This window comes from Trachypithecus francoisi, unplaced genomic scaffold (assembly GCF_009764315.1).
Source record: "Trachypithecus francoisi isolate TF-2019V2 unplaced genomic scaffold, Tfra_2.0 Lachesis_group11, whole genome shotgun sequence".
NCBI classification, from domain to species: Eukaryota; Metazoa; Chordata; class Mammalia; order Primates; family Cercopithecidae; genus Trachypithecus; species Trachypithecus francoisi.
In genome coordinates, this window is record NW_022681456.1 from 108,727,534 (window position 1) to 108,749,241 (window position 21,708).

A 21,708-nucleotide genomic window follows, 5' to 3' on the forward strand; every position below is an offset into this window, starting at 1 on the left:
AGCTCCTTTTAATGGGGCTTATCCTGCACTATTTGTCAAGTATTTCAGATGGCAGTAGTTGAGAAGATGAGCTACAGAGCCAGAGTTTGAGTTTGAAACCAAGCTCTGTTACATACAAACCGAGTAAACTTAGGCAAGTCACTTACCCTCTGTGTGTCTCTATCTCATATATAAAATCAGTATATTAGAATCTACTTCTTGCATTGCTCTGAAGATTAATATGTTATCTACATAAAAGTACTTAGAACAGTGCTTGGCACACAGTAAGCTCATAAATGTAGCCAATGATACATTTAAATTTCAATACAAAACAGCAAAATAATGTTGAAATTATAAAATAATTAAGACTAAAATATATGCTAAAACAATATTTAAAAACAATACTTTCAACATGTCTCTAAAAGTAGCTTAAATCCAAATAGTTAAATGTTAAATATCATTTCTGGGCAAATTCTCTTTCACATCTAAAAAAAAAGGCTTTCCATTTAGTTAGAAATGCCATTCAATGTTACTCTCTCAAGTTAGTATTACCCTATATGCATTTGGTTTTGCAAGACGAATTATATCCCGTTAAACTTTAATCCCTAAAATGTATACTACTAAGCTAGTAAATTTAGCTACTAATCACTTCTAATCTTTAGTTTAAATATTAACAGCTTTTAAATACTAGGAAAATTAACAATGGATTCTCAATTTGTTCTCTGCTTTACCTCATCACGTAATTTTTAAAAACAACATCTATATTGGTTAAGAATACAATTTAAACTTACCCTTTAACAAATTCCAACAACCCAGGAGTCGATTTTTTAACTGCTTAATATTGATGAAGTTATCAATGTTACTCTGAAAATTGGCAATTAAGTAGAATTAAGCGTTTATCCTACATTTTATGTAAAACACATTTCGTAATATCCAAACCGCTCTAATTAATGAGAGAAAGTTATCTACCAAAGAATTCCAGTTGACAAATGTGGAGGATACAACAGAAAAAGTATTCAGGAAGCAATCTTCAATGAATAAGACCATTAGATGAAAGATTGACAGGTAATTTTATAATGGTAGGAGTCATGTGTCACCTCCTGATTTCATGTAACAACCTGACATGTTATACCTTCTGATGTGATGCAATATGAAATACACTGCACTACCCATGATTTGAAATCTAATCAAGCTTCTAGATCTTCTCTCTCTCTCTTTTTTTTTTTTTGACAGAGTCCTGCTCTTTTGTCTAGGCTGGAGTGAAATGGTGCAATCTCGGCTCACTGCAACCTCCACCCCCTGGGTTCAAGTGACTCTCCTGCCTCAGCCTCCCAAGTAGCTGGGATTAAGGCACCTGCTACTACACCCGGCTAATTTTTGTATTTTTAGTAAAGACAGGGTTTCGTCATGTTGGCCAGGCTGGTCTAGAACTCCTGATCTCAGGTGATCCACCCGCCTCGGCCTCCCAAAGTGCTGGGATTCCATGTGTGAGCCACGATGCCCAGCCAGATCTTCCTATTCCTAAGAAACACCACATGGCTGGCCACAGTGGCTCATGCCTATAATCCCAACACTTTGGAAGCCAGGAGAATCACTTGGGGTCAGGAGTTCAAGACAACCCTGGTTAATGTGGTAAAACCCTGTTTCTCTAAAAAAAAAAACACCACAAAGAAGAACAACAAAAAATATACAAATCCAGAATGTGAGTTTTTCTACACAAACGCCCCACCAATAGTCAATAGCATGGCAGTCTAGTTTACAGAGGCTTATGAAACACACAGATGCATCTAGTTTGTTTCCTAATTCAAACAAATATGTCTAAAAATATTTTTTGAGGTAAAATTGTATTATGAACTGGCTATTAAACAGTACTTAGACATTACTACTAATTTTGCTCAGTGTTATACTGGTGCTGTGATCATGTAAAAAATTTTTTTTTTATGTTTACAAATGCATACTGAAATACACAAAGACAATGACAAGGTCTGACTGAGATTTGCTTTAAAATACTTTAAAGGGGTTAAAAACCAAATGAAGCAAATATGGATTCTGGATAATATATGAATATATTATTCTCTCAATTTTGAGTATGTTAGAAAATTATAGTTTTTAACTTGCATGATACAACTAATCAAAGTGTAAGTGAGGAACTCTAGAGCTTCTATTAGAGAATTACAAAATAAAAAAGCATCAAGGAGAAATTCTAGAGTTTCTATTAGAGAATTACATAATATAACATAGCACAAGTATGTAAGATTCACTTGCTAGCAGATTCCAAAACAAATAAATGATAAAACTTAAAGACAGGCCGGGCATGATGGCTCATGCCTGTGATTCCAGCACTTCAGGAGGCCGAGGCAGGTGGATCACTTCAGGTCAAGAGTTCGAGACTAGCCTGGTCAATATGGTGAAACACTATTTCTACTAAAAATACAAAAATTAGCTGGGTGTGGTGGTGCATGCCTGTAATTCCAGCTACTCACGAGGCTGAGGCAGGAGAATCAGTTAAACTCAGGAGGCAAAGGTTGCAGTGAGCCAAGATCGCTCCACTGCACTCCAGCCTGGGAGACAGAGTGAGACTCCGTCTCAAAAAAACAAAACAAAACAAAACAAAACAAAACAAAACAAAAAACACCTTAAAGACAGGTTAAAAAGGGGGAAAAGGCCGGGCGCGGTGGCTCACGCCTGTAATCCCAGCACTTTGGGAGGCCAAGACGGGTGGATCACAAGGTCAGGAGATCGAGACCATCCTGGCTAAGACGGTGAAACCCCGTCTCTGCTAAAAATGCAAAAAATTAGCCGGGCGCATTGGCAGGTGCCTGTAGTCCCAGCTACTCGGGAGGCTGAGACAGGAGAATGGCGTGAACCCGGGAGGCGGAGCTTGCAGTGAGCGGAGATCACACCACTGCACTCCAGCCTGGGTGATGAGAAAGACTCCATCTCAAAAAAAAAAAAAGGGGGGGGGGGAGTTAAAAGGTCCAAGTGTTATGGGACGGAAAAATATATTATGTGGCCACGTAGCCCACCCACTTCTAGAGGCCAGCTTCTTTCTCCTTTCCTTCCCTGCCAAATTTCTTGCAAGAGAATTTTGTATTCAATTATTTCCACTTCCAAACCTACCATCTGCTTTTTTTGGTAATTTTTATTTGTATCAATCAACAGTAGAACTCCCGCTAAACTACTTTTCAACTCTCATGCTATTCAATTACTTATTTTTAAATACCATTTTTAAACTGCTTTTTTGTAAAGTCTACACATTATCTGAGACTTCTTATGAGATTGAGCTTTCTTATTTTCTTCACACACATATCCTCTCTCTCTCTCTCTGTCACTTCTCCTATCTTCCTTTACCCGATATAAGTATATCAGATTTTTTATTTTATCAATCTTCAATTACACTATTTTGTACACATCCTTCTAAACCCCAACATGAGATATACTGTAAATTTCCTTTCTGGATAGTTTGTTTCCTCTTTAATAACTGGCTTATTTTCTCATTTGCTTACTTTTTTATATACCTATTTGTACTCTCTATATTAGTGACTTTCAAATTGGGCTATAAAGCCCTCAAGGAATGGGAACGGGAATCCAAGTGAGCAAAAAAGCTCTGCTATATCCCCAGCACATACAAACGAACATGTGCGCATATACTACACTACCACCATCTTGCCCTCGTTTATTTCACATATACATGACACTTGGGGACAAGATTTTATTTAAACAAAGAATTCTAACCCTATAGAAAAGGCTGAAAATCACTGATAAAAATCATCTAATGGGCCACTTTCACTCTTGGCCAAGGCAAAGTAATGGGGACAGGATTTACCCTTTTACTTGAAACAATCTCTCTCCCACAAATAAAAACCAGACAAAACATATGAAATAACAATTTTTAAGACAATGGACTTTAGAGAGAACAGTGATTCCTGAGGGATGGGAAACAAACAATATGAACTCTATGACTGCCCCAGCTTAATGTCTTGAGAGAATTCTCAGGTCCCAGCAAAGGGAAAGAGAACCCAGATGGAGCTTGTATGGACTTCATTAATTGAGATAAACTGAGCATCGGAGGATATCAAAACAGCTAGAGTATGCAGGACAGAGTAGTAAAGCGGAAAGACAGGGAGACAGACAGAAAGGAGACGGCACTCTAGAGGATCTGTAAACGGCCCCACTGTATCCCCTTGGTGTCCGAGGGGGATTCATTCCAGGACCCCATCCCCACAACAACGCCAAAATCTACAAATGCTCAAGCCTGTTAAATTTTGTTTTAAATTTTTTTGTTCATATTATTTTACAGGTTCTGAAAGTCTGTTATATAGAATGATGTAGTATTTGCACATAACCTATTTATATTCTGCCACATACTTTAAATCATCACTAGATTACTTACAATACCTAATACAGTGTAGATGCTATGTAAATAGTTGTTATACTGTACTGTTTAAGGAATAATGACAAGAAAAAATATCTACAAGTGTTCAGTACTGAAACAACCACCTTTTTTTTCTCTTAATATTTTCAATACGCAGTTGCTTGAATCCACGGAGGCAGAAGCCATGGATATGAAAGGACAACTCTATATGCTGCTTACAAAAGACATAGAGAAGAAAGCTGATGTAGCTAGCTATCTCATAACAGATAAAATAGACCTTAATGAAATATTACTAAAGGAGGGACATTTTATAATGACAAAGGGATTGATCCACCCAGAAGATATAAAAATTCTAAATGTGTATGCATCCAACAATACAACTTCAAAAGATACAGAGCAAAAACTTACAGAATTAAACAAATCCCGTAATAAATGTAGGAAATTTGAGCATACCATTCAAGACCTCAATTTTAATTTTTTAATGTTTATAGATTACACTATTTTTTTACAAGACCTCATTTTTTTGAGCTGAGAAAAATCATTATGTAATAAGAGCTCTAAACAACAAAATTAAAAATCCAACTTAACTGACATACACAGAACCCTACACTCAACAACAGAATATTCTTTTTCTTATCTTTTTTTTGAGAGGGTCCCACTCTGTTCACCCAGGCGGCAGTGCAGTGACACAATCACAGCTCACTGCAGCCTCAACCTCCCAGGCTGAAACAATCCTCCCATCTCAGCCACCAGAGTAGCTGGGACTAAGGCGTGCATCACCACGCCCGGCTAAGGTTTTGCATTTTTTTGTAGAGACAGGGTTTTGCCATGTTGGCCAGGCTAATCTTGAATTCCTGGAGTCAAACAGTCTGCCCACCTCAGGCTCCCAAAGTGCTGGGCCGTGCCTGGCCAAGAACATACTTTCTTTTCAAGGCTACACAAAACATTACCAAAACTGACTATGGGCTTCATTATAAAGCAAGCCTCAATAAATATCAAAGGATTAAAATCACTTAGAGTATCTTCTCAAACTACAGTGGATATGAGTTAGATATCAATAACATACATGCCAAATAAAACCGGTTAAGATAATAAATTTTTATGTTTTTATAACAATTTTTTAAAAAAATTAAATATGCATCAACTCAATGGAAATGAATCAAATACACATGTAAAATAAGTGAGATAAAGAAAAAACACTACAATGGCAATTAGAAAACATTTTGAACTAAATGATAATAAACACATATTGTCAAGCAAGTGGTTATCTGTCACCTAATATCAACAGTAGAAGTCTTAGAACTTCTTTCTGTTCATTGTTTCTTGGTATCATAGTCACCAAAGAAAACACGATGCGCAGTCAAGCACTGCATGGAACAACGCTTTACTCACAGAGAGAGGAGACAAAGCAAGATCAGCTTCAGTAATGGGTGTCGGTCTCCCATGGTGAGCAAGTTCCTCCCAGCAGCTGATGCCAACAACTGGCCTACACAAACCCCTCCTGGGCTACAGCCGACCAACCCCACCCCTCCATCCCCTCCCCAATGGGGAGACACTGTAGGTGAGCCAAGTGACATATGACACACATGCTGAAGCAGAGCAAAGTAGTACACACTGAGTCTAAAACAGGAAAAAATATTCCCACACAGGAAAAAATAGGTCCAGCACAGGCTGTGAGGACTCTTATCTCTTGGTAAGAAAGTGTTTCAGGCCCAAAGCCCATTTCTATTTGGTGAGAAGGGATGGAAAGGCTGTGTGCATGAGACTGCCTTTCCCAACGCAAGTCAAGACTTCTGGATACTTACAAAGACATGTAATGAATAATATATTAGAAATTTAAAAGGCAAAATATTAGTGCTTCCAGTTCAAGAAGCTAGAAAAATAACAGCTAATTAACCTTCGAAAACAAAAAAAGGATTAGGAAGGAAATAACGAAGAACAAAACTATCAATAAAATAAAAAAACTCAACAGTCAAAAATTGTTATTTTTGAATAACTTCTGAAGTTATTCAAAAATAACAAACTTTTGAAAACTTCAAAAGTTTGAGATGTGATGGCTCATGTCTATAATCCCAACACTTTGGGAGGCCAAGGTGGGCAGATTACTTGAACTCAGGAGTTCAAGACCAGCCTGGGCAACATGATGAAATTCCATCTCTACAAAATAAATAACTAAATACAAAAATTAGCTGGGCATGGGGCGAGCACCTGGTTGAGGCTGTAGTGGGCCATGATAGCACCACTGCATTCAATTCTGGGCAACAGAGTGACATCCTGCCTCAAAACAAAAATTGTTCTTTGAAAAGATTAACACAGTTGATAACTTCTTAGCAAAATGTATGAAGACAATAATGCAACACAAATGATAAAGAAATGAACTTCACTACAGACCTTAAACATGTATTATTAAAAGCAACTCTTCTCTTCCAAAAATAGAAAAAGAAGAAATACCTCCGAACTTGGTACCAAAACTTGTCAAGGACATTATAAGAAAGGAAAATTACAGACCAATCTCTTTCATAAGCAGAGTTGCAAAAATCCTAATCAAAATATTAGCAATTGATACAATAATAAAAAAGAGAATATATACAACCAAATAGGGTTTTCTCCAGGAATGCAAAGGTTACTTAACATTTAAATTTTTTTAAAATCAAAGTAATTCACCTCAATAAGAGAAAAATTAAGAAAAATCTTATAATCATCATGAAATGCAGAAAAAACATTTGGCCAAATTCATCATTCATCATGAAAATATTTAACAAACTAAGAATAAAAAGAAACTTGCTTAATCTGGCAATGTCATTAAAGAAAATCTATAGCATATATCATACCTAACAATAAAATTATTGAAAATGTTCTCCTTAAGACTGGGAAATAAAGGATGCCCACTATCAACTTTCATCTTCTTTTTCAAGTGTATTAGAGAGGTCCTTACTAGTGCAGTAAGACAAAAAGACAGAAGGACAGACAGCAATTATGTATTATTTTCAGATTTTACAGAGAAAATGCAAAAATAATCTACATAAAAACCTTTATAATGTGAAAAATTCAGTATACAACAATTAATTATAATCCTATATACCAACAACAAAGTAATTTTTTAAGTGACACCCTTTACAATAATATCAAAAAGCATCAATACCTAGGGATAAATGAAATGAAACATGTGAGATCTCCACAGTGAAAACTTCAAAAGTTTGAGAGAAATTAAAAACCTAAACAAATGGCATATATGGTGTTTATTAATTTTAAGATTCAATCTTGTTAAAAGAATTCACTTCTCCCCAAATCTATCTATTGATTCTACAAAATACAATCAAAATCCTATCCAGTTTCTTTTGTGGGAAATTCCAGAATTGAGTCTACAACTTATATGGCAACTTAAAAATTCAAGAATAGTCAAGGCAATCTTAAAAACGAACAAAGCTGGAGTCCTATACCAAAGCCTATAATAACTACATCAAATACCAAGTCCTGTAGCAATGATTGAGAGTAATCCACACAGAGTGGTACTGCTGCAGTAACAGACAAAACAGACCAAAAGAAAAGAACAGGCGGGGTGCAGTGGCTCCCGCCTGTAATCCCAGCAATTTGGGAGGCGAAGGCGGGCAGATCGCTTCAGGCCAGGAGTTCAAGACCAGCCTGGCCAACATGGTGAATTCCTATCTCCACTAAAAATACAAAAAAAATTGGCAGGGCATGGTGGCGGGCACCTGTAATCCCAGCTACTGGGGAGGCTGAGGCAGAAGAATTGCTCGACCTCGGGAGGTGAGGCTGCAGTGGGCCGAGATTACGCCACTGCACTCCAGCCTCAGTGACAGAGTGAGACATGTCTCAAAAAAAAAAAAAAAAGAACAGAACAGAATTCATAAACAGATCCACATATAATGCCATCTGATTTATGACAAAGGTGACACTGCAATGGGGAAGTATTTTCAACAAATGATACTGCATCAACTGACAGCCATTTGGGAAAAAAATGAATCATAATCCCTCCATCTCAAACCATACATAACAATCAATTATAAACTAGATGGCTTATACATCAAAGTGTAAAATATGAAATAATAAAGCTTCTAGAAGAAAATAGGAATATCTTCATAACTTTGGCACTAGAAAAGATCTCTTGTTCAAGACACAAAACATGCTATCCATTAAAAAACTGAAAAGTTAGTCTTAAGACTATCAAAAGACAATATTAAGAATAAAAATGTGCAGTCGTAGTGGTTCACGCCTATAATCCCAGCACTTTGGGAGGCCGAGGTGGGTGGATCACCTGAGGTCAGGTGCTTGAGACCAGCCTGACCAATATGGTAAAACCCCGTCTCTAGTAAAATTACAAAAATTAGCCGGGCGTGGCGTCGTGGGCCTGTAGTTCCAGCTACTCAGGAGGCTGAGACGAGAATCGCTTGAACCCGGGAGGCAGAGGTTGCAGTGAGCCTAGATCGCACTACTGCACTCCAGCCTGGGCAACAGAATGAGATTCTGCCTCAAAAAAAAAAAAAAAGAAAGAAAAGAAAAAAAAGGAAATGTAAGCCACAAAGCAGGAGAAAATACATGAAAACATATTTCTAAGAGGACGCAACTAGAATACATAAGGAACATCTATAAACCATTGAAAACATATTTCTAAGAGATGACTCATCTAGAATATATAAACAACATCTACCAATCATTGAGAAAAAATCAGATAATCCAATAGAAAAATCAGCAAAAGGCTTGAACAGGAACCAGAAAATAGAACACATATAAACCCCCCCCACACACAGAAAAAAGATGCACCAATTGTAGAAACAAGAGCAACTTTATTTTAAAATGTTAATCTACCATGTAACTTCTGACTAACCCTTGTCCAAGAATGCCTAAAAAATGTCTTTCTGTAGAAATGTCCATTCATTGTAAGTTTCACCCAAAACAACCCTTGATGCTGGGTTGCAGAAATCATAAGTTGTGTCACCCATAGCCACCTACACATTCCTTCCAGAGCATGCACTTTCCCCAAGACATAAGACCTGGGTCTGAGGGGTTGTGAGGTAGAGATCTACCTGTTTTGCAGCCACCCAAGACCACTTCCCCTAGTAAGTCACCCAAATCCAAGGAATCTAACTTCCCCTAGTAAGTCACCCAAAACCAACGAACTGGATTTGTCTGCCTCCTTTTTTGGTTTCTCAGCTCCTTCCACATTTAGAGGTTGCTTTGCATATATGGCCCTTTCACAAAACAGTAGTTATCAGGAATATGCAAATTATACCTGGAATAAGATACTCCAATACCCACCAAAAAGAAAAAAGTAAAAGCAGACAATAGCAATTATTGGTAAAGATATACCATAACTGAAACTCTCACATATTGCTGTTAGGAATATAAATCCGGACAATCACTTCAGAAAACTGAAAGCATCTAACAAAGCTGAAAATACACAAACTAGATGACTCAGAAAGTCTACTTCTAGGTATCCACTTAACAGAAATGGATATTCGTGTTCAAAAACAGTATATTTGTAAGTAACATAATTTGTGATAGCCAAAACATGAAAACAACCCAAGTGCTCATTGACAGTAGGAGACAAATAAATTGAGGTGTATTCTTAAAACGGAATGCTAGTCAGTCATGGAAAAGAATAACAACTATACATGCTTGAATAAATCTCTCAAAATCTGGGCATATGCCAAAGCAAAATTTTAAAAAAACACATATTTCATATGATGCCATTATATAAAATTCAAAAAGAGGCAAAACACTGACACAAGGCACAGTGGCTCACACCTGTAATCCCAGCACTTTGGGAAGCTAGGGTAAGAGGGTCACTTGAGGCCAGGAGTTCAAGACCAGCCTGGTAACACAGCAAGACCACATCACTACAAAAAATTTAAAAACTAAGCAGGCATGGTGGCATGCACCTTTAATCTCAGGTACTCTGGATGCTGATGTAGAAGGGATCGCGTGAGCTCAGGAGTACAAGGCTGCAGTGAGCTATGATACCATCACTGCACTCCAGCCTGGATGACAGCATGAGACCCCATCCCTTAAAAAAAAAGTAAAAATTTAAAAAATAATAAATACTAAGTCACATTATGTTTAACATGATCATCAAATATTAGGTTTGTGACTATCAAAAATTATACTCCCATTCAAACATGGGAAAATGTTTATAAAGGGCTAGTGAAAAAAAGAATATAAAATTATATATATGATTGCAAATATGTAAAATAGGTTTAGAAGAAGTAGAAGGTAATAAAAATAAAACAGTTGTGAATAGAATACTGATGACAGGAAATTGATTTTTTTTCTCCTATTCAGTTTTAATATAGCATCGTGGTACAACCTTTCAGTAAAACTAAATTATTTCATGTTCATATGGTTTCTTGTACAAAGACCTTCACGCACTTATTATTTTCTCAGAGTACTTACTTTCAAAAAATAACTAATTCAAAACATTCTATTTTGTTAATTAGAAAAAAAAAAAAAAATCTGCTATTATGATTACCACTAGAGGGAGGGAGAGAGCAAGACTAAGAAGGAAAATGAAGACACTCGGTTGCTGGAAATTAATTTTCTTTTCCTGGGTTGGGGTGGGTATACATTTTACAACAATTTATGATTCGTCCATTTTTCTATATGTTTGCTTTTTTTTTTTACAATTTTTAAAAGAATGTTAAAAATGTAGTTATAGCCATTCTGGTATATCAAAGAGTAAAATAACTCCTTAGAAAACAAAATAAAGAGAAACAGAACCTCTGATTTCTTAAACAAAGGTCTTCTACTACTTCCCTATCTTTGTCATCCACTCCTTCCCCCACAAAAAACACCTTAATCTTCTTCCCTAACCTGCAATCAATTAACAAGTCCTGCACATTTATTTTCTGAAATGTGAAATCTGTACCTTATTTCCATCTCATCTGTCCTAATCTGGGCCCTAGCACCTCTTGTCTGGACTAACGCAACAATCTCTCTCAAATTATTTCCTCAAGTTTTTTAAATGCAATACACAGGAAGAAATGTATTTATCATTTGATATAATATGTATATAGATAATTTTTTTTTTTTTTCTGAGATGGAGTCTCGCTCTGTCGCCCAGGCTGGAGTGCAGTGACGCAATCTCGGCTCACTGCAAGCTCTGCCTCCCAGATTCACGCCATTCTTCTGCCTCAGCCTCCTGAGTAGCTGGGACTACAGGCGCCCGCCACCACACCCAGCTAATTTTTTGTATTTTTTAGTAGAGACGGGGTTTCTTTTTTTTTTTTTTTTTTTTTTTTGAGACGGAGTCTTGCTCTGCCACCCAGGCTGGAGTGCAGTGGCCGGATCTCAGCTCACTGCAAGCTCCGCCTCCCGGGTTTACGCCATTCTCTTGCCTCAGCCTCCCGAGCAGCTGGGACTACAGGCGCCCGCCTCGTCGCCCGGCTAGTTTTTTGTATTTTTAAGTAGAGACAGGGTTTCACCGTATTAGCCAGGATGGTCTCGATCTCCTGACCTCGTGATCCGCCCGTCTCGGCCTCCCAAAGTGCTGGGATTACAGGCTTGAGCCACCGCGCCCGGCCTAGAGACGGGGTTTCACCGAGTTAGGCAGGATGGTCTCAATCTCCTGACCTTGTGATAGACCCGCCTCGGCCTCCCAAAGTGCTGGGATTATAGGCGCGAGCCACCGTCCCCGGCAGTACATAGATACTTTTATATAAAACTAAAGCACGCTTCACAAAAGAATACATACCACCGGGTGCAATGGCTCACGTCTGTAATCCCAGCACTTTGGGAGGCCGAGGCAGGTGGCTCAACTGAAGTTGGGAGTTCAAGACCAGCCTGACCAACATGAAGAAATCCCATCTCTACTAAAAATACAAAAATTAGCCGGGCGTGGTGGCAGGTGTCTGTAATCCCAGCTACTCGGGAGGCTGAGGCAGGAGAATCACTTGAACCCGTGAAGCGGAGCTTGTGGTGAGCTGAGATCACATCATTGCACTCCAGCCTGGGCAACAAAAGCAAAATTCCATCTCAAAAAAAAAAAAAAAAAAGAGTACTTACCTTACTACTTGCAAGGCTGTCTGATGTATCCTCTACCATTACTTACTCTAACTTATCTTTTTAAACTGTAATGGTCTCAAGACAGTATTGATTTGGCATCCTATTAATGTATGGTAACCGCCAGTTTCAAAACCAGTGTTCTGAGTGATGACTTATTTCCCAATTTAAAACATTTCCCTCAAACAACCCTTCTCTACATTCTTGCCTGTCACTTCTCTAATACGTGATATAATTTACCTGCTTAAAAATGTCCAGGCCAGGCGTGGTGACTCACGCCTGTAATCCCAGCATTTTGGGAGGCCAAGGTGGGTGGATCACTTGAGGTCAGGCATTCGAGACCAGCCTGGCCAACATGGTGAAACCTAACTCGACTAAAAATACAAAAATTAGCTAAGCATGGTGGCGCAGGTCTCTAATCCAAGCTACTTGGGTGGCTGAGGCAAGAGAATCACTTGAACCCCAGAAGCAGAGGTTGCAGTGAGCTGAGATCACACCACTGCACTCCAGCCTGGGCGACTGCGAGACTCTGTCTCAAAAAAAATAAAATGCAAAAATAAAAACATCCAGTGGCTTCCCATGATGTCCTAAATGATGAGTAAGCTGCTCAAAGTCTAGATTCATTGCCTTTGTGAGACAGTTTTCCTTGCTCAGAAATGTTTCTCCTTTCAGTCTGATCTCATCTACCCTTCAAAGCTTAGCTCAGGTACCCCTACTTCTATGAAGCCTTCTGTCCTACATTCTTCCATGCCTAACTTGGGCTACAGTTAGTTGTCCAAGGACTCTTACTGAAAACTAGCATTATACCTAGTACAAAAAACATGTGTCAGAATTACTGAATTTTAGGAGCTCACAATTCTCTCAGTTGGGATGGGAGAACTGGAAATGAGAGGTGGAGGAACGTAGTACCAAAACATACTATGCGTAATTGTAGGTATGTCGTTGAATTCTCATGACTATTTTCCAAGGTAATCCCATTTTATAGAGACTTTAAAACTTGCCAAAGGTTACAATGGCTGGAAATAATATTGAAAAACCATCCTCTTTCCATATTATGCTCAGTCCCCAAAAAGACGTGATGCAGTTTACATAGTCCAAGTTACACGGCTATTATACATGAAAACAAACTAGCACTTTAGGCTCCTGACTTCATAGTCACATCTTAATAAAACACATGGGAGCCTAACAAACTTTTCATGTTTTTGATGGGCATCTATTAAACATTATATACTTTATTATTCTAAAATGCTGAAAACAGGGAGGGAATAGGAAACAGAAAACTGGATATAACCACTAATATTAAAAGTTACATTGAATATAAACTATGACTCCTTATTCGTATCTACAGGACTCAAGATTTCCTATAATTCTTAGGGAAAGTAAACTAATATATTGTTTACTTTTTTAATGTATTAAAAAATTAGCCGTAACTTAATATATTAGCTTACCTAAGACTTTTCAGAAGCTACTGCTGAAAGGAACAAACTCATTTTTTTAAAAACAGAAAAGAAAATTGATTATTATATTAGAACACTAATGGAGACATAACTTAATACAGCAATTGTATAGATCTGGCTTTTTCTTCTTCCTTTAAGACAAAGAGCAATATAAAATATTAACTATCAATATTAAGAGTGGTTACAGGTTCTTAATAGACTATTTAGGTAACTACCTCCAACACTGTTAGAGGAAGGATATGAAAACTGTTGTGTAGCTACACAACCTAACACAAAGATAAGTTTCCATGATAGTACACATATGTTTAAAAAACATAATGAAAAGATTTTTAAAAACATGCATTCAAAAACATGCAAAAACCTATAGTAAAGCAGAAAGAACAGTACATTTTTGAAACTTCTTGTGTAATCTTTGCATGTGAACTAAATTTGAATGTCCATTCCATAAACATTACGTTGTTATAATTTTCTTATTTGTCTTCCCCATAGGACTAGGAATTTCAAAGAACAAATGTTTGTTTTTTGATTCAAGCATCCAATATATAGTAGGTGCTCAGCAGCAATAACAATTATCATGAAAGATAGCATTTATTTTACCCTCACAATAACCCACTGAGGTAGGGACAACTACTGGATCAATTTTATAGCTCAGGATACTGGGACAGGAAGTTTAATGATTTGACCAGGGTAACAAAGCTAGTAAAGTACAGAATCTGGACTCAAAACTAGCACTGTGTTCAAACCTCATGCTCTCGAGTACTGTAACCTACTGTCATTGAAAAACAAAGTTGCTATAAGGTACCATATAGCAAACAATCTCATTTAGACCCAATAAAGGAATAAATACATTAGTTTTGTAAGGTTAAATAATAATTACGGTATTAATATCCTACCTATGAAGGCTTTGCCATTATCTACTATAAGTTCCAAGTAATAGAAAAATTCACAGTGACAAGTTAGTGAGAAAAACAACATTGCTTAATACTGCAAACAGAAAGATCCTGAGACAACATAACTGGAATATTCCAAACACTAATTCATGAGCTCTTCAGAAAATGAAAAACAATTTTAAGAGTCCATTGAGAATTATTTTGGACCTGAGATGTGACTTGATTCTTTATTCCTTTATACAATGACTATCCAAAGAAAAGTATAAAAATTAAAAATCCAAATCTTCAAGTAAGTTAGAGAGCTGTTACACAACAAAAGTCACTATCCTAAAGGAAAGCTGAAGTGATCCCTTTTTCCTAAAATGGTGTCACATATGAAAAAAGTAATGCAAATTTATGTTCAAGGGAAATTGAAAGTAGAATCTTTTTATGAGCCAAAGCTTTTAAGAAATTAATTTTATACAGAAGCACTTTCCCTGCCTTAATCATAATATACAAACAAAACTCTTGGTCAAAGAACAATAATTCATAAGATGGTTTCTCATCTCAGATCTGCCATTTGTAAACAGCAAACTTAGTTTCATTAACTATATAATATATATTAAGAGTACCGTCTACATCTACCTCACAGGATAGTTGGGAGAATGTATGTGAAAGTGCTTTATAAACAGTAAAGGACTATTAAATATAAAGCACTGTGGCTGTATTGTTGTTTTAGATTTACTCTGCCTATTCTGCTACTATACTCTGAAAACCTCACCACCTCCTTTATACTTTATTATTTTAATCTAGTAAGAACAGGAATTCTAACTAAAATGAGATATATTATTGCATGTGCCCACAAGTTTTGAGCAAAGACTGGGCTTTCTATCATTTTGACTCTAGTCTTTTTTTAGTTTGTTTTTTCTTTTTATTTTCTGATATATTCTGGATAGTTCAGCTTGCAGGAATAATCAATCACCAGGTAAGTACTACTACAGTAAGTTTCTAAGGTATACTTCAAGTATATCTTAAACATACAAAAATGTTTGAAAAATACTGAGGAAAAAAAACAGGCTATATTACTGATACTCGACTGCTCTAAAATTACATTATATTCTGTTAACTATATAATACATACTTCTTCTGAAATGTGAGGTATGATTTGTATCCATTTCAAGGGAAATACAACGAAATCTCAAAAGAAAGTATTTCCATTGAGCTTTACTAAAGAAATTCTGAAGCGTTAAGAAAGTAGAGTTTGTAATGACCTAGAATACAAGGCGCCAGATCTACTGAGTTGAAAGGTGAACTCATCAATTCAGCTTAGCAGATGCTTTTAGGCCAGCTTCTAGACCAAAGCTTTGCTTGCACATGGAGGGAATGTATTTCTAACTAATAATCATCTTAGGGAAAATAAATGGTAGTATTTACCTGCACTTACAAATATTAAAAATTCAGATTATAAACCCAAAGGTCTTTAGGTTAAAAGTTGCTACAAGAAACCAATATTTAATCACACGTAGTTACTTTCCAACAAGCAAAAACAGTTTAATGTCACTACATTTTGCCCTTTTTTACCTACATCCTGGCTTACTTCACTGAGTTTCACCTAAAAAAGAGATAGTGCCTACCTAATATGGTTGTTTGGACGACTAAAATAAAAAAAATATAACTTATCTAACTCCACAGTAGCTATCATTACTATTCTACAGACCAATACATCAAAGGAAATTCCAGTCTTCAAAGCTTCAAACTTTAAAGTCACTGCTTAAAAGTAACTGATCTGCCAACGCTGGAGTTTACCAGGAAGTAGCATTCTTTAATTAATAATGTTTTATGTGTAAATGACTGCCAGAAAATAAATCATCTTAATAAATTTTAGAGCCTTATATAATAAAATACAAATAAATTGATAAACTCAAAAAGTACTGAATTTCAATTTGGAAGATGCATTTCCTTTAAAGGAAATATATTTTTTAAATGACATAAAAATCACTTTGCGTTCACTATTTCCCATATACTCGGCTAACAAATACTCCCTTAAATTTCAAAATGTGTTGTCTAACAAGTTTCTTTTCCAAAACATACGGGTCCTTTTAATCTGCTTAAAAACTCTTCTAGGCAATAAGAACTGAAACTAACACATGAAAACCCAAGTGTCAGGAACTGCTCTGAGCCCTAGGCACTGCTCATGTTTTATTCATCTCTGTATGGGTGGCTGGCTAGTTTAGCAAAGAATTTAGCAAATAAATCAACAAATACTGGTGAATAAATTAGTCATCAAAACGAGGCAGATGGTTTGGCTAATTCAAATGAATGTTCTTACATTATTGCTCAGATTTAGAACAAATCCCAAATATCCCAGCCTTGAAAATTACTGGGTTTTTTTGTTGTTTGCAAGGGAAAAGGAGAAAATGAGATCTATTTTCGTATCTAGTTCCTGAAACTAAAGCTAAAAACAAATTAGTATTCAAAAAAAAATCACGTAGTGGAAATCATAACTTCCAACTTATTAGAAAACTCCTAGCGTCTCAGGGATTTTTCTCCTCCCAATTTTTTCTCTATCTATCAATACGGTGTCCTATGAAAAGGAAATAGTCGCAAGCCACTGCTCCTTCTAGTATCAGGTATTAATTTCACTAAGACGGCTTTAATAATTCAGAAATATCGACTCAAACAAAACAATGTGCGTGGTGCTACCTAAGAACCGACCTAGCGATGCATGGTCGTGGTCATTACTTTGGGAATAGAGTACGCTCGCCAATCGGAGGGTTTGGGAAGACAAAACGCAGTGTGAGGCATCAATGAAAGCACATCGCAGGGGGAGGGGAGAGGAAGGAAAATATCAGAGAGGATTAATGACTGCATTACTGATGGGACGGGAGGAGGTAGTCGAGGACCCCGTGCAAGGGGAGTGGAAAGGTTCATTTTGCAGTGACCGTGGACTGGGGAGTGGGAGGAGGGGCAACTATCAACAGGAATCTCCCCCCTGTGGATGGGTGCGTCACTTACGCAGCCGCTTCTAGAAAGAGAAAATGTGCCCTCAGGTCAATCTCAAAGAGCAACTGCGACGGGAAGGGGGAGTGACCTTCCTAGGTGTGAGGGGAAATACAGGGTCACTTCCCAACGGACTTAGGGAGGAGATGTTGCCCTAGGTCCTCCTCGGTCATCGTGGGACAGAGGCGATTGTGGTGAGGACTCCCACAGCCGCGTGAGGGACATAAGAGACCCAGAGCTGAGGTGTGGGCGTTACCTGCAGGGTCACCTCCTGGGGGTCCCAGTGAGGCCGCAGGTGTTGCAGGAGGCTCAGGGCTCCCTCCCGGCAGCGCTGCTCCTCCTGATCCTGAACGGTGACGTTCAGTTTGGGCACCTCCGGGGAGCCGGGAGGGACGTGGATGTAATTGGCCATGGCCCAGGCGACGGCGGAGACTACCACCACGACGACGGCGACGGCGACCACGAGAACGGCGGGCGCCGACAGACTGGTGGATCCTTCCGTCCCGGGGCGCCCTCGTGGGAGGGCTGGGGGCGCTCGGACGGGCGGGCGAGCGGCAGGAGAACGTCTGGAGGTGGCAGTGTCGCCGATCCGGGTCTGGACAGCAGCTGAACTGAGCCCGGGCCGCTCTCGGGAAAAATTCCTGTTGTCGGCGCTCGACCGCGGGCGGCCGCGGAGCATGCCGGGGCTGGCCTGACGCTGGCGTCACGCGCGGGGCGGGGCCTGCGCTGCGTCAGGGGGTGGAGGCGGGGTTTCTTGCCTTCCGTCACAATGGAACCGCTGTACCGCGGTGGACTTGTCGGCCTGCGATTAGCACACACCCATCCCTGGGAACTGCTGGTCTGGAAAGTGGGGCTGCTTCTCCGGGATGAGCCCCAGCCCTGCCAAGCCCCTCAAGGCATTGAAGCTTTAGCTCACCTGATCCGAAAGATCGTGGGCATCCGGGCTCGAGTTAACGACTGAATTTTTGTGGGAAGCAAAGGACACGTTCTAAAATAACCCTAGGATCACTCTCCGAACTTGTCCTGAGTCTAGGCAAGCAGTGTTACTCAGTCGCCTTGATCTTGGAGCTGCTGTGTACTGGGGACCTCATACTAGCTGGGTTAACTATATTCCCATTAGAGTACACGGGATCGCAGTACTCGGACAAGCTGAGTTCAGGTATTTGGGTAAGACAACTGCAGCACTTTAAGTTATTTGTGGAGTAAGATGTTCGACCATACAGAGAATAATTCGAAGCTGGGGAGAACAGGTTAGAGTCTGGTATATAGAAGAAAGGGAAGGAAAGGAATAGTTTTGAAGCTCAACACTAGAACGACCCGATGTCCGTGCCTGGGTACCCCGAGTGGGCCATGAAATCTTGCGTCTCAGTGCCTTACAGGGAATGGTAGAAACTGGATAAGCTACAAGTAAAGTATTGGGGCCTCTTAATTTTCCTTTTTGATGGAGGAAAACGGTCTGGGATTCCCTGCAGCACTTAGTACTTGGTGAATACGTTTGTTAGTAGTAAATAAAACCCTTAACTGGACTGAGTTTAATTAACATTCAGAATGTTTAATTACTTCACCAGCATTAAGTTTACATCCTGATTGTTAAGAAAGAACCTACTTACCTTTGTAATTCACAAAATAATTACTTCACCTATAACGGTAAACTTCCTAAACTAAAAAGAGGGGTGGAAATGGAGCTTTATAATACAGCAAAGAAGTTGATTTAACATTTTTCAAATTTAATGAGGTTTTTTGCTTGCTTTTTGTTTTTGTTTGTTTTGAGACGGAGCCTCACTCTGCACCCAGGCTGGAGTGCAATGGTGCGATCTCGGCCCACTGCAACCTCCGCCTCCCGGGTGTAAGCGATTCTCCCGCCTCAGCCTCCCGAGTTGCTGGGATTACAGGTGCGTGCCACCACGCCCAGCAAATTTTTGTATTTTTAGTAGAGACGGGTTTCACCATGTTGGCCAGGCTGGTCTCGAACTCCGGACCTCAGGTGATCCACCCACTTCGGCCTATCAAAGCGCTGGGGATTATAGGCAGGGCGCGGTGGCTCCCTGGCGTGGGCCGCTGCGCCCTGCCAGATTTAGGCATAATTTTCTACTAGAAACATTAGAGTGTGTGTTCCTTCCACTTTGGGGAGAAATCGTAAATATACTAATACTTTCACATTTCAGATACTATCCCTTGTATTTTTGTATAAATTGTATTTTTATTAAGCAGTTGACATTTTAAGAATTTTAAAACTTTAAGAATTGTAAAATAATTTAATTTAAAATTATGTTGCAAACTGCATTAGTTTGTAACGGTAAATAAGAGTCCATTAACAAGTAGAAGAAAAAGAAAAACAACTGTTAGGTACCTGAGAAAAGAAGTAACAAAAATGTACAGGATCCATGGATAAAATTAATGGAGGAATGAACCATATTCATAAATGAGAAAAGATTAATATAAAGGCCTCAATTTTCCCTAAACTAATCAGTACATATAATGCAATTCCAGTTAAAATCTCAAAAGGGTTTTTTTACTGAACTTGTTAAAATGACATTGAAATTCATATCAAAAGTTAAGGTCCAAGAAAAGCGCTGTGATTAGGGAGAGAGGGATGGGGACATGTAAGATGAGGGAATATATTGCGAGGACCAATCCTACCACGTTGTATTATATATTGGTTTAGCTATGGGCACATAAGCTACTAGAACATAATGAAGTCCCAGAACAAAACCCACACACATATGAGAACTTTGTATATAACAAAAGTACCATTACAAATTAGTGAGAAAGTCCAGACTGATCAATGAACAGAAGTGGTACAGTTGCTTTTTGTATGAGAAAAAAATTTTGATCCCTCCCTCATTACACACAAAAATTAATTTGGGGAAGCTTAAAAACCTAAATATTAAAAGCAAAACTTTAAAAATGTGCAAGAAATATCAATTCTTATCAACCTAATCTACGGATTTAATTCTAATCACCCCAGGTTATGTCTTGGATATCAGCAAACCAGTTCTAATGTTTATATGCAAAGTCACAAGAGCCAGAGTAGCCAATATAATATTAAAGAAAAACAAAGTCAGAAAACAGACTTGAAGACAGTATAACTGGGTGCAGTGGCTCATGCCTGTAATCCCAGCACTTTGGGAAGCTGAGGCAGGAGGTTCACTTGAGCCCAGGAGTTCAAGGCCAGCCTGGGCAACACAGTGAGACCTTATCTCTCCAAAAAATACTTAATTAGCCAGGTGTGGTGGTGCACACCTGTAGTCACACCTACTCAGAGGCTGAGACAGGTGGATTGCCTGAGCCCAAGAGACTGAGGTTGCAGTGAGCCATGATCAAGTTACTGCACTCAAGCCTGGGCAACAGAACGAGACTTTGTCTAAAAAAAGAAAAAAATAATAGTATACATTCCAGTAATCAAGACAGTGTAGTATTGAGGCCAAGCCGAGTGGGTCACTTGGGGTCAGTAGTTTGAGACCAGCCTGGCCAACATGGTGAAACGCTGTCTCTACTAAAAATATAAAACTTAGCTGGGCGTGGTGGCAGGCACCTGTAATCCCAGCTACTTGGGGGCCTGAGGCCGGAGAATCACTTGAACCCGGGAGGTGGAGGTTGCAATGAACCAAGATCACACCACCGCACTTCAGCCTGGGTAACAGAGTGAGACTCTGTCAGAAAGAAAGAAAGAAAGAGAGAGAGAGAGAAAGGAAGAAAGAAAGAAAGAAAAAAGAAAGAAAGAAAAGAAAGGAAGGAAGGAAGGAAAGAAAAAAAGACATGTAGTACAGTGTAGTATTCTCAAAAGAATAGATAAATAGATCTATGGAACAAAAGAGTCCACAAATAGATCCACACAAATACTGTCAACTAATATTTAACAAAGGAAAAAGGCAATTCAAATTTTGAATAAATGATGCCAGAACAACTGGATATACACTTGCAAAAAAAAAAAAGAATCCAGACACAGACCTTACACCTTTCACAAAAAGTAATTTAAAATGGATCATAGACATAAATATAAAATACAAAA

The 21,708-nt window shown here is 38.5% G+C and overlaps 1 protein-coding gene across 1 annotated transcript in view; it reads right to left on the bottom strand.

Moving 5' to 3' along the window:
* The window catches only part of ETNK1 (ethanolamine kinase 1), a 61,484-nt gene extending 42,255 nt beyond the window's left edge, over positions 1-19,229 (bottom strand). The window contains exon 1 of the mRNA XM_033222685.1: positions 17,953-19,229. Coding sequence (XP_033078576.1) covers positions 17,953-18,375 — 423 coding nt within the window. The 5' untranslated portion in view covers positions 18,376-19,229. The remainder of the gene's footprint in view (positions 1-17,952) is intronic.
* Positions 19,230-21,708: the final 2,479 nt, after the last annotated feature.